General features: G+C 38.4%; 1 protein-coding gene across 1 annotated transcript in view; it reads left to right on the top strand.

Moving 5' to 3' along the window:
- CLHC1 (clathrin heavy chain linker domain containing 1) overlaps positions 1 to 14,631 on the top strand; it is a 132,581-nt gene extending 117,950 nt beyond the window's left edge. The window contains exon 13 of the mRNA XM_077134263.1: positions 13,793 to 14,631. Within this exon, the coding sequence (XP_076990378.1) occupies positions 13,793 to 13,797 (5 nt within the window). The 3' untranslated portion in view covers positions 13,798 to 14,631. The remainder of the gene's footprint in view (positions 1 to 13,792) is intronic.
- Positions 14,632 to 17,723: the final 3,092 nt, after the last annotated feature.

Below are 17,723 nucleotides of genomic sequence, written 5' to 3'. Positions count from 1 at the left end.
CTGATCAAGGAACCCACTTCATGGCAAATGAAGTGCAGGAATGGACACATGCTCATGGAATTCTCTGGTCTTACCATGTTTTTCTATCATCTAGAGGCAGCTGGGTTGATAGAATGGTGGAATGGCCTTTTGAAGACCCAATTATGTGCCAACTAGGTGGCAATATTTTGTAGGTATGAGGCAATGTTCTCCAGGAGGTGGTGTATGCTTTGAATTAGTGTCCACTCTATGGTGCTGTTTCTCCCATAGGCAGATTCACAGGTCCAGGAATCAAGGAGTGCTTCCTGTCCCTGAAACCTTAAGCTCTGCTGATCTACAGGTCTTAGTTCTAAGAGAAAGAGTGCTCCTACCAGGAGACCCAACAATAATTCCATTGAATTGAAAGTTAAGCCTACCACCTGGCCACTTTAGGCTTCTCATGCCACTGAATCAACTAGCATGAAAGAAGATTACTGTTCTGCCTGGGATAATTGATCCTGACTATCAAGGGGAAGTAGGATTGCAACTACACAGTGTAGATAAGGAAGAGTTTTCTTGGAATACAGGAGATCCCCTAGGGCATCTCTTAGTACTACCATACACTGTGATTAAAGTCAATGGAAAACTGCAACAACCCAATCCAGACAGGACTAGCAATGGCCCAGAAACTTCAGGAATGAAGGTTTGAGTCACCCACCTGGCAATGAACCATGGCCAGCTGAAGTGCTTGCTGAAGGTAAAGGGAATAATGGAATGGAGAAGGTAGTGATAAAAATGAACTACAACCTTGTGACCAGTTACAGAAACAAGGACTGTGATTGTATAAACATTTCCTCCCTGTTTTGTTATAAGTATGTTTGCATTTGTACATAAGCAAATATCTTGTTTTCCTCTCATCATATGGCATAAGTTGTATTGTTCATGTTATAGTATTTAAATCATAGGATATGAAGTTTAAGAGTAAATGTTACATAAGGACTTATACCCTATTCTGGAGAGATGTCATGTGTTTCTTGTTGTACACAGGACAGTTGAATATTCTTAAGCAAAACATATGTCTGTTATTGTGTTCTGTTTGGAAATTAAGCATGTTTCAAGGTGATTTGTATAGCTGCCAAGTTTACAAAGGATGGACTGTGATGGTTAGGTTCTGGTGTCAACTTGGCCAAGTGATGATGGCCCATTGTCTGGTCAGGCAAGCACTGGACTGACCATTACTGCAAGGATATTTCAAGGCTGGTTGATAAACTAGAAAGCTGGTATAGTAAATTATCAGTCATTGATTGCATCTGTGGCTGATTACATCTGTGATCAACTAAGGCCTTTCTCACATTTATGAGATAATCCAGCTAATTGAAATCTTTTGAGGAAGAAGAGAGTTTTTATCTCTGCTTCTTCAACCAGTGAGTCCCTCCTGTGGAATTTGTCCAGACCTTTCTTCAGAGCTGCCAGCTTCACAGCCTGCCTTTGGATTTTGGACTCCTCTATTCCCATAGTTGCATGAAATAACTTCATAAATCTCATATTTACAGATATCTCCTGTTGGTTCTGTTTCTCTAGAGAACCCTGACTAATATATCGTCCTCCACAGCAGCTGTTCCATTTTATATTCCCAGTGAATAAGTGTTTCTATTTCTCCACATACTCTCCAACATTTGTAGTTTTCTGTTTGTTTAATAGCAGCCATTCTAGTGGCTGTGAAATGATATCTCATTGTGGTTTTGATTTGCATTTCCCTTATAGCAAGTGAAGCTGAGCATCTTTTCATGTGCCTTTTAGCCATTTTTATTTCCTCTTTGGAAAAATGTCTATTCAAGGATTTTTCCCATATATTATTAATTGGGTTGTCTGTCTTTTCATTGCTGAGTTGTAGGATTTCTTTATATATGTTGGATATCAAACCTTTATCAGATATACGGTATGCTAGAAGGGCCATGTTTTAATCCTAATCAATCTTGTAGGAGCAACCATTTCTTTTAATCCCTGTTCAATAATGTAGGTTGAAACTTGATTAGGTTATCTCTACAGAGATGAAATTCACCCACTTGTATGTTAACCTTTCATTAGAGGAAGATGTGACTCCACCCATTCCAGGTGGGGCTTGATTACTTCACTGGAATCTTTTAAAAGAAGAAGCATTTTGGGAAGGCTTGAAATTCTGAGGGAGCAAAGAATAATGACAGAATGTCCAGAGCCATGAAGCAGGGAGCACATGCCACCAGAGACCTTTGGAGATGAAGAAGTAATACATCCCACAGGGAACTTCATGAAACAAGAAGCCAGGAGAGAAAGCTAGCAGATGCTGCCAAGTTTGCCATGTGTCTTTCCAGTTGAGAGAGAAACCCTGAACCTCATCAGCCTTCTTGAACTAAGGTATCTTTCCCTGGATGCCTTCAAGTGGATATTTCTATAGACTTGCTTTAATTTTGACATTTCCATGGCCTTGGAACTGTAAACGGGCAATTTATTAAATTCTCCTTTAAAAAATCTGTTCCATTTCTGGTATATTGCATTCCAGCAGCTGGCAAACTAGAACATATGGTTTCCAAATATTTTCTCCCATTGATTGGTTGCCTATTCACCCTTTTGACAAAGTCCTTTGAAGTGCAGGAGTATTTAATTTTGAGGAGGTCCCATATAACTATTTTTTCTATTGTTGTTTGTGCTTTAGGGATAAGATCTAAGAAACTAACTCCTATCACTAGATCTTGAAGATGATTCCCTACATTTTCTTTTTTTGGGGGGTGGGGTGGGGGCATCTACTTATTTTATTGATTAAAAAAAATTAACAAACAAAACATTAAGATATCATTCCATTCTACATATACAATCAGTAATTCTTAATATCATCACATAGTTGCATGTTCATCATTTCTTAGAACGTTTGCATCGATTTAGAAAAAGAAATAAAAAGGCAACAGAAAAAGAAATAAAGCGATAATAGAGAAAAAAAAAGATTATACATACCACACCCCTTACCCCTCGCTTTCATTTACCACTAGCATTTCAAACTGAATTTATTTTAACATTTGTTCCCCCTATTATTTATTTTTATTCCATATGTTCTACTCTTCTGTTGATATAGTAGCTAAAAGGAGCATCAGACACAAGGTTTTCACATTCACAGAGTCTCATTGTGAAAGCTATATCATTGTTCAATCATCATCAAGAAACGTGGCTACTGGAACACAGCTCTACATTTTCAGGCATTTCCCTCCAGCCTCTCCACTACATCTTGAACAACAAGGTGATATCTACTTAATGCATAAGAATAACCTCCAGGATAACCTCTCAACTCTGTTTGGAATCTCTCAGCCATTGACATTTAGTCTCATTTCACTCTTCCCCTTTTGGTTGAGAAGGTTCTCTCAATCCCTTGATGTTAATTCTCAGCTCATTCTAGGGTTTTTCTTAGTCCCTTGATGCTGAGTCTCAGCTCATCCCTACATTTTCTTTTAGGAAATGGTACTAGTTCTAATACTTAGGTCTTTGATACATTTTGAGTTGATTTTTGTACAGGGTGTGAGCTAGAGGTCCTCTTTCCTTCTTTTGGTTATGTATATCCAGTTCACCCAGTGCCATTTGTGGAAGAGGCTGTTCTGTACTAGTTGAGTGGACTTGGGAGCCTTGTCAAAATCAATTTACCTTCCTGGACCATGCACCCCCCAAAAAATCAACTGACCATGGGGTGAGCATCTATTTCTGAACTCTTAGTTTGATTCCATTGTTCAATATGTCAATCTTTATGCCAGTACCATGCTGTTTTGACCACTGTGGCTTTACAATATGCTTTAAAGTCAAGAAGCATGGGTCCTCCTCCTTCATTCTTCTTTTTCAAGATGTTTTCAGCTATTTGAGGCTCCTTACCCTTCCAATAAAACTGATAATTAGTTTTTCCATTTCTGCAAAGTAAGCTGTTGGCATTTTGATTGATATTGCATTGAATCTGTAGATCACTTTGGGTAGAATTGACATCTTAATGATTTTAGCCTTCCAATCCATAAGCATGGAATATCTTTGGTCCTCTTTGGTTTCTTTTAACAATGTTTTGTAGTTTTCTGTGTCCAGGTCCTTTATCACCTTGTTTAAGTTTATTCCTAGATATTTGATTTTTTTAGTTGCCATGGTAAATGGAATTTTTTTCTTGATTACCTCCTTAGATAACTGGTGTATAGAAACACCACTGATTTTTCCACATTGATCTTGTATACCACCACTTTGCTGGACTCATTTATTAGTTCTAGTAGCTTTGTTGTGTTTTTCTTTTTGGGGGGGGGTTCTAGATAAAGGATCATATCATCTGCAAATAATGAAAGTTTTACTTCTTTCTTTCCAATTTAGATGCCGTTTATCTTTTCATCTTGCCTAGTTGCTCTAGCTAGAACTTCTAGCAAAATGTTGAATAACAGTAGGCATATTGTCTTGTTCCCATTCTTAGAGGGAAAGCTTTCACTCTCTCACTGTTGAGTATTATGTTAGCTGTGGGTTTTTCATATATGCCCTTTATCATGCTGAGGAATTTTCCCTTGATTCCTACCTTTTGAAGTGTTTTCATCAAGAAAGGATACTAAATTTTATCAAATGCCTTTTCAATCAAGCTGATCATGTGTTTTTTCCCTTTGATTTACTAGTATGATGCATTGCGTTAATTGATTTTCTTTTGTTGAACCAGCCTTGCATACCTGGAATAAAACCCACTTGGTCATAGAGTATATTTCTTTTAATGTGCTGTTGGATTCATTTTGCAAGTATTTGTTAAGGAATTTTGCATCTATATTCATTAGAAGATTGGTTGGTAATTTTCTTGTACTGTCTTTATGAGTTAGGCAGTGTTCCCTATTCTTCAATTTTTTGGAAGAGTTTGAGCAGGATTGGTCATAATTTTTTAAAAATACTTGGTAACATTCGCTTGTGAAGCCATATCTGATCCTGGTATTTTCTTTCTATGGAGATGTGCCAGTTTGAAAGTATTATGTACCCCCAAATAAGCCATGCTTTAATATTTTTTTCAATTATTTTATTTTATTTTTTTAAATACCAAAAACACCAAGCAATCGCAAACACTCCTATTTTGATCATTCTGTTCTACATATATAATCAGTAATTCACAATATCGTCACATAGTTACATATTCATCATCATGATCATTTCTTGGAACATTTGCACAATCATTCATTTACACTGTGAAAGCTATATAATTATACAATCATCTTCAAGAGACATGGCGACTGGAACACAGCTCTACAATTTCAAGCAGTTCCCTCCAGCCTCTCCATTACATCTTGTATAACAAGGTGATATCTACTTAATGCGTAAGAATACCCTCCAGGATAACCTCTTGACTCTGTTTGGAATCTCTCAGCCATTGACACTTTGTCTCATTTCACTCTTCCCCCTTTTGGTCGTGAAGGTTTTCTCAATCCCTTGATGCTGAGTCTCAGCTCATTCTAGGGTTTTTCTCAATTCCTTTATGCTGAGTCTCAGCTCGTTCTAAGATTTCTGTCCCACATTGCCAGGAAGGTCCACACCCCTGGGAGTCATGTCCCAAGTAGACAGGGGGAGGGTGGTGAGTTTCCTTGTTGTGTTGGCTGGAGAGAGAGGCCACATCTGAGCAACAAAAGAGGTTCTCTTGGGGGTGACTCTTAGGCCTAATTTTAAGTAGGCTTGACCTATCCTTTGTGGGGTTAAGTTTCATATGAACAAACCCCAAGACTAGGGGCTTAGCCTATAGCTTTGGTTGTCCACACTGCTTGTGAGAATATCAAGAATTCAACTTGGGAGGTTGAATTTTCCCCCATTCTCACCATTCCCTGAAGGGGACTTTGCAAATACTTTTTTATTCACTGTGCAAATCACTCTGGGATTTATGGGGCATCACTCTGGACATACCAACAAAATTTCATGTCCTACTCAAGGTTCCGAGTACTTATGGTGTTCAATTAAGCTGTCTACATAATTTATATTAGGAAATGCACTAGTCAAAATATAAATTTTGTACCAAATAAACATTTTTTGCTTTAGTCTCACACATAAGTTAAAATTTTAAAATATTAATTGCCATCTATTTTCAGCACCCTGGAGTAATGACATTCCTTTGTTCTTCCTCATATAAAAACATTTTTTAAAATTTGTACATTTAGTCACTATCATTATACACTCTAGGTATTCCTAGATTATGCCATCTCAATCTTTATCGTCTATCTTTCTTTCTGATTTCATTTGTGCCCCCAGCCCTCCTCCCTCTATCATTCTCACATTTAGCTTCATTTAGTGTTTTAACATAATTGTATTACAGTTAGGTAGTATTGTGCTGTCCATTTCTGAGTTTTTACATTCAGTCCTGTTGCACAATCTGTATCCCTTCAGCTCCAATTATCCAATATCTCACCCTATTTCTGTCTCCTGATTATCCAATATCTTACCCTATTTTTGTCTCCTGATGGTCTCTGTTATTCTCTAAGTTTATTCACTAATGTCAGTTTTTATCAATGAGACCATACAGTATTTGTCCTTTTGTTTCTGGCTAATCTCACTCAGCATAATGTCAATAAGGTTCATCCATGTTGTTACATACTTCATAACTGTATTCTGCCTTATAGCTGCATAATATTCCTTCGTATGTATATACCACAGTTTGTTAGCCACTCGTCTATTGATGGACATTTGGCTGTTTCCATCTCTTCGCAATTGTAAATAATGCTGCTATAAACATTGGTGTGCAAATGTCCATTTGTGTCCTTGCCCTCATGTCCTCTGAGTAGATACCTAGCAATGGTATTGCCGAGTCATATGGCAATTCTATGTTCAACTTTTTGAGGAACTGCCAAACTGCCTTCCACAGCGGTTGTACCATTTGACATTCCCACCAAGAGTGGATAAGTGTGCCTCTTTCTCTACATCCTCTCCAGCACTTGTCATTTTCTGTTTTATTGAAATGGCCATTCTAGTGGGTGTGAGATGATATCTCATTGTGGTTTTGATTTGCATTTCTCTAATAACCAGGGAAGTTGAGCATCTCTTCATGTGCCTTTAGGCCATTTGTATTTCCTCTTCTGAGAAGTGTCTGTTCAAGTCTTTTGCCCATTTTGTAATTGGGTTGGCTGTCTTTTTGTTGTTGAGTTGAACAATCTCTTTATAAATCCTGGATACTAGACCTTTATCTGATATATCATTTCCAAATATTGTCTCCCATTGTGTAGGCTGTCTTTTTACTTTCTTGATGAAGTTATTTGATGCACAAAAATGTTTAATTTTTTTTTTTGAGGAGTTCACATTTATTTATTTATTTCTTCAATGTTCTTGCTTTGGGCGTAAGATCTAGAAAACCACCTCCAAGTATAAGATTTATAAGATATTTCCCTACATTTTCTTCTAACAGTTTTATGGCCTTAGATCTAATGTTTAGGTCTTTCATCCATTTTGAGTTAACTTTTGTATAGGGTGTGAGATTTGGGTCCTCTTTCAATCTTTTGCAGCAATAGCAAACACCTCAAATACTTAAGTTATACTCAGCTATGCCTAAATGCACATTAGAGCACTGGAACTAGCTTTGAGTCTTCTTATTAAGAAAACTATTACAAATTTTGGGCATGTATAGATAAATGAAGACATAGAAAGAAAAGTTGAAGGAATGGGGCCATTCAATTTGAAAAAAAAGAACAAAATGCAATAACATCTCTGCTTTTGAGTGTGCTCAGACCCTTATATTGAGAATGTGATTAGCTTTTCTTTTATCTGATACAAAGAACTAAAGAATAAACATTATTTATTTGAGGCAGAATAATTTGCTAATGGTGGAGATTGTAAAGGCTGATAATGGGTCATTAAGGAAGGTTATAGAAGGAGCTAGTCTGAAGGCCATAAAAAATAAACTAGTTGTCCCCATCTGCTTGATAAAATTATGGTAGTTTCTGGGTTTTAGGAAGAGGCATCCTTAAGACAGATTCTTGAAGTGATCTTTTGGTAAAGTTCCATGCAACACTCCAAATTACTGAATTTAACAACCATTTACTGATTACCCACTAAAACATGAATGAAACATCCCATATACTTTGTGAGTACTTGCAATCTAATAGGAAATTTAAATATGAACCAGTTGTGATGCAACATAATAAGAGTTAGAATAGAAGCATATACAGAACAAATATTTATTTCTTTGGTTAGGATTTCCTAGACTATAGTGCCAGTGTGATTCACTAGATGGCAGCAGAGGTGCCAGCAAGACTTCTGCTCTGCTTCAGCCATGCTGGTTTGAAAATATTATGTACCCCAGAAAAGACATGTTTTAATCCTGATCCAATCTTATGGGGGCAGGTGTTTCTTTTAATCCTGATTCAATATTATAAAGCAGAAACTTTTGATTAGATCATCTCCGCAGATGTGTGTCATGCCCAGTTTTGATTAGATGGAGATGTGACTCTGCCTATTCAGGGTGGGTCTTGATTAGGTTACTAGAGTCCTTTAAGAGGGGAAACATTTTGAAGAAACCTCAGATGCAGATGCAAACATAGACATTTGGAAGAGCAGATGCAGACACTTGCAGAACAGTTGCTGACAGAACCAACACGAGACCCGGATGTTTGGAGATGCAGGTCCCAGCAGATGTCACCATGTATCTTCCCATGAGATGTTAAGCAAGCCAGAACCCAGAGTTGTGTCCTGAAAAAGCAAAGTGAAGGCCCACAGATGCCAAGTGACAAACCCCCACCGGTAACAGGCTGAAAGCAATGGAGCCCAGGAGCAAGGAACCAGCAGATGCTAGCCACATGCCTTCCCAGCTGATAGATGTGTTCTGGGTGGCATCAACCTTTCTTGAGTGAAGATAACCTCTTGTTGGTGCCTTAGTTTGGACATTTTCTCAGCCTTAGAACTTTAAACTTGTAACTTATTAAATTCCCTTTTTAAAAGCCATTCCAGACTTCCGGAGAAGATGGCGGCTTAGTAAGACGCACGGGTCTTAGTTCCTCCTCCAGAAAAGCAACTAAAGAAACAGAAACAATACAAAACAGCTCCCGGAGTCACGACAGAGACCAAAAAGACAGCGTACCCCATTCTGGAACAGCTGAACGGGCAGGGAGAATCTGCTGCAGTGAGATACTGGAGGGGCGCATGTTTTCCCGGCCGGGGCGGCTGGCGACTGGGGTCCCCTCCACGCACGTGGCTCCCCGGTCTGACTGGGAACGTTGGATAGTGGGGCCCTCCTGTCACGCTTGGCGTTTCAGGCCAGCTGGGCAATTAGGACCGGCACTCTCCCAAGCCGCGGCGGCCAGCGACCCCCGCCTCCATGCGCGGTTTCCCGGGCCGACTGCCGTGCAGACAGACGAGCGCCACGAGTGCCACCTACTGGGCAGGAAAAGAAAAACAGAACCCAGAGATTTCACAGAAAAAGCTTTCAACCAGCTGGGTCCCACACCCAGGGAAATCTGATCAAATGCCCAGACACCAGCAGAAAATAATGGATGACGCTTGGAAAATTGAAGATATGGCCCAGTCAAAGGAACAAACCAATAGTTCAAATGAGATACAGGAGCTGAGACAACTAATGCTGAATATACGAACAGAAATGGAAAAACTGTTCAAAAACCAAATCAATAAATTGAGGGAGGACATGAAGAAGACATGGGCTGAACAAAAAGAAGAAATAGAAAATCTGAAAAAACAAATCACAGAACTTATGGGAGTAAAGGACAAAGAAGAAAAAATGGAAAAAACAATGGATACCTACAATGGTAGATCTAAAGAGACAGAAGCTACAATTAGTGAACTGGAGGATGGAACATCTGAATTCCAAAAAGAAACAGAAACTATAGGGAAAAGAATGGAAAAACTTGAGCAGGGGATCAGGGAACTGAATGACAATATGAAGCGCACAAATATACGTGTTGTGGGTGTCCCAGAAGGAGAAGAGAAGGGAAAAGGAGGAGAAAAACTAATGGAAGAAATTATCACTGAAAATTTCCCAACTCTTATGAAAGACCTAAATTTGCAGATCCAAGAAGGGCAGCGCACCCCAAAGAGAATAGACCCAAATAGGCGTTCTCCAAGACACTTACTAGTTAGAATGTCAGAGGTCAAAGAGAAAGAGAGGATCTTGAAAGCAGCAAGAGAAAAACAATCTGTCACATACAAGGGAAACCCAATAAGACTATGTGTAGATTTCTCAGCAGAAACCATGGAAGCTAGAAGACAGTGTGATGATATATTTAAATTACTAAAAGAGAAAAACTGCCAACCAAGACTCCTATATCCAGCAAAATTGTCCTTCAAAAATGAAGGAGAAATTAAAACATTTATAGACAAAAAGTCACTGAGAGAATTTGTGACCAAGAGACCAGCTCTGCAAGAAATACTAAAGGGAGCACTAGAGTCAGATACGAAAAGACAGAAGAGAGAGGTATGGAGTAAAGTGTAGAAAGAAGGAAAATCAGATATGATATATATAATACAAAAGCCAAAATGGTAGAGGAAAATATTATCCAAACAGTAATAATACTAAAAGTTAATGGACTGAATTTCCCAATCAAAAGACATAGAATGGCAGAATGGATTACGATCCAGCAATACCACTGCTAGGTATCTACTCAAGGGACTTAAGGGCAAAGACACAGACGGACATTTACACACCAGTGTTTATAGCAGCATTATCTACAATTGCAAAGAGATGGAAACAGCCAAAATGTCCATCAACAGACGAGTGGCTAAACAAACTGTGGCGTATACCTACGATGGAATATTATGCAGCTTTAAGACAGACTAAACTTATGAAGCATGTAATAACATGGATGGACCTAGAGAACATTATGCTGAGTGAGTCTAGCCCAAAACTAAAGGACAAATACTGTAAGGTCCCACTGATGTGAACCGATATTCGAGAATCAGCTTGGAATATATCATTGGTAACAGAGACCAGCAGGAGTTAGAAACAGGGTAAGATAATGGGTAATTGGAGCTGAAGGGATACAGACTGTGCAACAGGACTAGATACAAAAACTCAAAAATGGACAGCACAATAATACCTAAGTGTAATGTAACTAGGTTGGAACACTGAATGAAGCTGCACCTGAAATATGGTTTTTTGTTTTTTTGTTTGTTTGTTTGTATCTTTTGTTTTTGTTTTTTTCTTTTTCCTTTTTATATATATATATATTATTAGTATTATTATTTTAATTCTCTTCTCTATATTAACATTCTATATCTTTTTCTGCTGTTTTGCTAGTTCTTTTCCTAAATCGATGCAAATGTACTAAGAAATGATGATCATACATCTATGTGATGATACTAAGAATTACTGAGTGCATTTGTAGAATGGAATGATTTCTAAATGTTGTGTTAATTTCTTTTCTTTTTTTTGATTAATAAAAAAATTTAAAAAAAAAAAAAAAAAAGCCATTCCATTTCTGGTATATTGCATTCTGGCCGTTTAGCAAACTAATACATCAGCAGTTTGAATTGTTTTTGTGGAGAAGCGAGGCTGGCAGACAAAGGACAAATATTATATGTTCTCACTGATATGAAATAATTAGAATAAACAAATTCATAGACTCAGAAACTAGAATATAGGTTGCCAGGAGTGGGGGTTGGGAGTAGGGAATGCTTAACTTAATTCCTAATTTAAGGCTTAAATTGTACAGTTTCTATTTGGGGTGATGGAAAAGTTTCGGTAATGGGTGGTGGTGATGGCAGTATAACATTGTGAATGCAATTAACAGCACTGGATTATGTATCTGAATGTTGTATACATGTTACTAGAATAAAAATTTAAAAAACTAAAACCACAGAACTGTACAACACAAACAAGGAACCCTAATGTAACCATGGACTGAAGTTAATAGTATAATTATAATAACACTCTTTCATCAGTTTTAACTAATGTACCACACTAATGCAAGATGTTAAAAATGGGGGGGGCAATATGAAACACTGTATTTTCTGCATGATTTTCTGTAAACCAACAACTTATCTGATAAAAAAAGAAAAGTGAGGCTAGCTAGTTCAATTGTTGCTAGTCATGTATATATATTGATAAACAGTAACATACAAACATTACATATATGGTTTATGATCAATGGCTCACAATTGCAACATATAGCTGTGTGTCTGTCACCATGATCATTTGTTAGAACATTTGCATCACTCCAGAAAAAGAAATAAAAAGAAAAAATTCCTGCATACCATACCTCTTACTCTACTTGCTCATTTACCACTAGTATTTCGACCTAACCAATTTATTTTAACCCTTTTTCCCTCACCATTTGTTTACATTTTTCCGTATTTTTTCTCATCTGTCCATACTCTAGATAAAAGGAGCATCAAACACAAGGTTTTCACAATCATACAGTCACATTATAAAAGCTACATCATTATACAATTGTCTTCAAGAATCTAGACTATTGGAACACAGTTCAACAGTTTCAGGTACTTCCCTCTAGCTACACCAGTACATCATAAACTGAAAAGGTATATCTATGTAATATATAAGAATAACCTCCAGGATAACCTTTCGACTCTGTTTAAAATCTCTCAGCCATTGAAACTTTATTTTATCTCATTTCTCTCTTCCTGCTTTTTCTCAATCTCTTCATGCCGAGTCCCAGCTCATCCCGGGATTTCTGTCCCACATTGCCAGAGAGATTTACACTTCTGGGAGTCATGTCCCATGTAGTTCCATGTGAGTTTACTTGCTGAGTTGGTTTAGAGAGAGAGGCCACATCTGAGCAACAAAAGAGGTTCTCTGCAGGTGACTCTTAGGCCTAAGTAGGCTTAGCCTATCTTTGCAGGAATAAGTTTTATAGACGTGAACCCCAGGATTGGGGGCTCAGCCTATTGATTTGGTTGTCTTTACTGCTTGCAAGAATATCAGAAATTCTCAAAATGGGGAAGTTGAGTATTTCCTCCTTTCTCCTCATTCTCCCAAGTGGACCTTGCAAATACTTCTTTATTCACTGCCCAAATTACTCTGGGATATTTTGGGGCATCACAATAACCTGGACAAACCAACAGTTTCACGCCCTATTCAAGATTCCATGTACTTATGGTGTTCAACTAAATTGACCATACAAGTTAAATTAGGAAATGTGCCCAAAATTAAATTTTGCACCAAATAAACATCTCTTCCTTTGGTCTCACACAGAGGTTGAAGTTTTAAAATATGGACAGTATCATCCTTTACCCTGTATTCTGACTTACCTTAGTCCTGTCCAGATCAACTTCATTCATATCTGTACTCAAAGTCAGATTCCTTTTTCTACTTTTAAATGGTTTCTGTATGGGGTACTGCTGACTTTCATAGCTTCAGAGCTCTAATTCTGAGTCTCCAGTGTTACATAAATACTCAAAGTTTCTGGGTATGAACAGGTTATAAACAAACAGCTCAGTAGCTCAGAATTTAGAAATAACAGTTACAACCCCTGAATATATATGACTGCTGTCAGAGCTTACAATATAGGAACTAGTCATATTTTTAAATACAGCATTCTCGTTCAAAAGCTTGGGCAGCTCAAGGATCATTATGGGGAGATTTATATTCTAAGGAAGATGACCCTTTAAAGGAAAAGTTACTCTACATTAAAGTGTTTAAAAATCCTAGAACTTTTTCTTTTGAACTTTCCAGTTGAGTGGAGGAATGAAGGTGGGGCTAGTGGGCTGAGTCAGGCCTAGGGAGGAGGGCTTTGTTTCTGGACATAGAATTTCTTTTCAAGGCACTTCAAAGGCCCTATTGTAGTAAGATCCTGCTCTTTATGCAGTGATCCCACACTGTTAGATGCTTGACCATGCCCTCATGATTTGGCTAACTTTTCTGTTTGTGTTGTTTCAGGCTGAAGGACAGACTGACTGAAGAGGTTGTTGCTAATGTCATAGCTGTGCCTTTGAAAAATTTTGGCATGTCCAGTCTATTTATCAGGAAAGTAAGAATGTATAAATAAAAATATCCCAAGCACTTTAGTGCCAGGTTATGGGGAGTCTGTTTTCCAAAAATTATTGAGATGCTTTGAAAAGTGATTGAAGAGGATACCTGGTTATTCTGCTTACACAATGTCCAATTCCTGATGCAAAGCAAGAAAGTCAAATTATTACAGAGTTGAAAGCAAGAGGCATCTCTTTGTACTTCTGAACATGTCCCTGACCTAAGAAATAATTCTGAAACTTTCTTATTATTTTCTGAACAAGTCTGACAGCTCACAGTTTCCCACATAACACAGGGCTTTTGAAGAAAACCCATGAGCCAAGGTCAAGCCTGCCCTTTCACCTCACAGTTGGGGTTTCACTTGTCCTCTTTGTTCCTCAGCATTGCCTCCATCAAAAACAAGACTGTAAGCCTTGAGTGGCCTATAGTTCCTCCAGGCCAGTTGAGTGTCTAGAGGAGGCAAAACAATAGTGTCTGAATCTTCCAAAAGAGGTGAATACTAATAGTTAGGGGGACATGAAATTATCTGTCAATCAGTTTTCTTAACCTCAGCACTACTGACATTTTGGACCAGATAATTCTTTGTTGTAGGGGGCTGTTTCATACATTGTAGGATGTTCAGCAGAATCCCTGGCCTCTACCCAGTAGATGCCAGTAGCATCTTCTCCTCTCTATCCCCATGTCATGATAATCAAAAATGTCTCCAGATATTTTTAAATGTATGCTGGGGGCAAAATCACCACTAGTTGAGTAACACTCGTGTAACTTTTCTTAATGTATAAAAATATACATTAAAATTACATAAAAACTCTACAGTCTGTAGTTAAATGTAATTATTGGGTAGTTCTTCTGCAAAGAGAGTCAAAGATAGAAAAATATACGTATACCTCCTTTATTTCTTGCTCCTTACTCATTATTCACTATGCAGATCCAGAAAGTAAGTGCAAGGAAACAAACAAAATAGACCTTATCTCACTTACAACTCATCTCATAACTCAGAAGTCTAAGTAACTCAGGGATTCTTGACAACAAAGAAGTAATAATATGCTAAGATTTCTCTTGCTGGCAGAATGATTTATCTGCAAACATGAATGGATTGCCTATAGCCGAGCCCTGCAGAGCCCCCCTTGCTCTCTGGAATGCAATTTCCCTAATAACCATGTAGCCTCTAATTTAACCTTTCTTTCTACCTCATGATCCCTTCCTACATCTTCATTCAGAAGTTCCTTCAGAGTCTCCAGGGTCTGCTTTGGAGATCAGAAACCTAGGAAAATGCCCTCCGTGGCTTATAGGTGATTTGTTGTTGTACTTGAGTGCCAGTTGCCACAGAAGATGATAAAGTTGGTTCTAGTTGGTGAGAAATTGGCATAGCCATTTGTTTGGGTTTGCTACAGCTGCCAGAATGCAATATACCAGAAAGGAGTTGCCTTTTACAATGGGGATTTAATAGTTTACAAATTTACAGTTCTAAAGTCATGAAAATGTCCAAATTAAGGCATCAAGAAGAAGATACCTTCTCTGAAGAAAGGCTGCTGGCATCCAGGGTTCCTTGGCATCCAGGGAAGTCACATTGCTGTCCTGCTGGTCCTTTTTCTTTAGCTTCCTCTAAATGTCCCTGGACATTTCTCTCTCTTATCCTCATAAAGGACCCCAGTAAAGGGATTAAGGCCCACCTATTCAAATGGGCTGGGTCACATCTCAATTGAGTCAAAAGGTCCCACCCACAGTAGGTCTGCAATCTACAAGAATGGATTAAAAGAACATGGGCCTTCTTTCTAAGCCAAACTCTGCAAATAAACTCATTACCCTCCCCCCCCATATACATACATGGAACATGACTTTCAGGGGTGTAAGTTTCCCTAGCAACATGGGACATAACTCCCAGAGATGAGCCTGGCCCTGACATCATAGGATCAAGATCAAAAGGGAGAACAGAAATGTTACAGAATAAGGTTTCAGTGGCTAAGAGATTTCAAATAGAGTCAAGAGGTCATTCTGGAGGTTACTCTTATACATGCTTCAGCTAAATACTACAAATTGACATCGCATGCTAAGATCCAACCAACAGTATTCCTGAAAACCCTAAAGAAAACTCAGGGCTCTATCAAAGACTTTATAAAAGTTTTACTTATTAAGTTTATTTTTCAGAAACATAAAACCTCCAGATTGTTCCTAAGTCAGATAAGCCCTGAAAATTAGAGGTATCAGTCTCTCCCAGAATATAAACCACTTGCATTTCCCTACCCTATCATGTTGACACCCCTTTTCAACATGAAGAGTTAGAATGGTCATTGCCCAAATATCTCCGAAAATTGAGAGAATGATCAAATGAGAGGGAAGAGTTGTAACAGAGAAGTTAGGATTTAACAAAGGATTATGACCACTGAATCATTATATAGATATTTCTTTTTAGTTTCTAGTATATTAGACTAGCCAGAAGTAAATACCTGAAACTGTGGAACTGCAACCTGTACTATACTTTGAAATTTGCTCTGTAACTGCTTGTTAAGTGTACTTTGAAATTTATTACTTTTCTATATATGTTATATTTCACAATAAAAAATGTTTAAAAAAGTAATTGGAAAAAAAAGACATGGCCTTTTCTGGGGAACGTAACAGCTTCAAACCAGCACACCAGTAAACTGACCAACACTAAAATCAGAATTTTAGAAGAGATTCTTTTGTGGTCTGTAGAGAAAGCCACAGAGCTGATGACACGATTGGAAACATGAACTTTTGTAGAAAAGCTAATGGAAAATGGGATTACTCACCTTACAGAAAACAGAACCTTAGAGATGTATTCTGTCTCCACTTAAGATAACAAAAGTAAGTTAACATGTAGCATGAGGAATTTATGTTATTGAAGGGGAACATTTCTAATAGTTGAGATTTATCAACTTTTAAGAGGTGCCACTATCAAAGGTGGTTTTGGAATCTTCTTTAAAGGTCTTTAAGGATTGACAACTTGTATTAGTCTGGCTGGTTAAGAACTTCCTTTTCAGTCCCACTGCCCTGGCCTTGGGTGCCCAATACATACACCATTGTTGACAATGCAGTGACATCCTATCACCTAGACAGAGCCTTAACTTCATTTTCTAAATAAGGCTCAGCAATGTTATTTCACAGGTGGAATGTGCTGACCAGGTTCAATGGTTGGAGATCTCTCTGCCTACAGTGGGGGCTCTGCACATTCACTTAGAAAAGCAGGGTTTTTCTAAGTCTCGGAGCTGACTCTGAGATGGAGAATTGTGTGCAGTCTGTGTATTGGTGAGTGCTCTTGGTATCAATACTGTGGGAGGCAGGGGAAGGGAGCACATTTGGGCAAAAGGAACAAAGCTCTGAAGCAGTCCTAAAAAAAGCCCACCTCAGCTGACTCTATAGTTCTCAAGTGGAGATGCCTCTCAAGGGCGTAAGGGGCCAAGCCTTTGTACTCCTATGGATGAGTCACTGGATGAGGGCTGCCACTGGTATGAAGCATGACCTTGGAGGGGCAGTTTTTCTTTCAGTTTGGGCACCAAAGAGCACTGACAGCTGAGGGCTTCTTCTGGCAGCACTCCTACCACCAGGGGGCCTAAGCCCATCATATGTAAAAGGAGTCTGGGTGGCACATAACCATCTCAAGCATCACTAGCTTCCTCTGTCGTCTAATTGTGTCTGAGACATGTCTCCACCTTTCACTTATCTCCAGAAGCATTTTCCCTCCTCCAGGAACATATTTCCCTTCCCCTCATTCTCATTCAACTCCTTGCCACCCCAATACACAAAGTAAATGCAGAGTCACAGATTCTGTTTGTTCTGTAATTTATTCTTTCCTTGCTCTCTCCCTCCCCCCCATCCCCAT

Source organism: Tamandua tetradactyla, chromosome 17, assembly GCF_023851605.1.
Source record: "Tamandua tetradactyla isolate mTamTet1 chromosome 17, mTamTet1.pri, whole genome shotgun sequence".
Classification (NCBI taxonomy): Eukaryota; Metazoa; Chordata; class Mammalia; order Pilosa; family Myrmecophagidae; genus Tamandua; species Tamandua tetradactyla.
The sequence above is the reverse complement of the archived record's forward strand: the minus strand, read 5'-3'. Positions and strand labels throughout refer to the sequence as shown.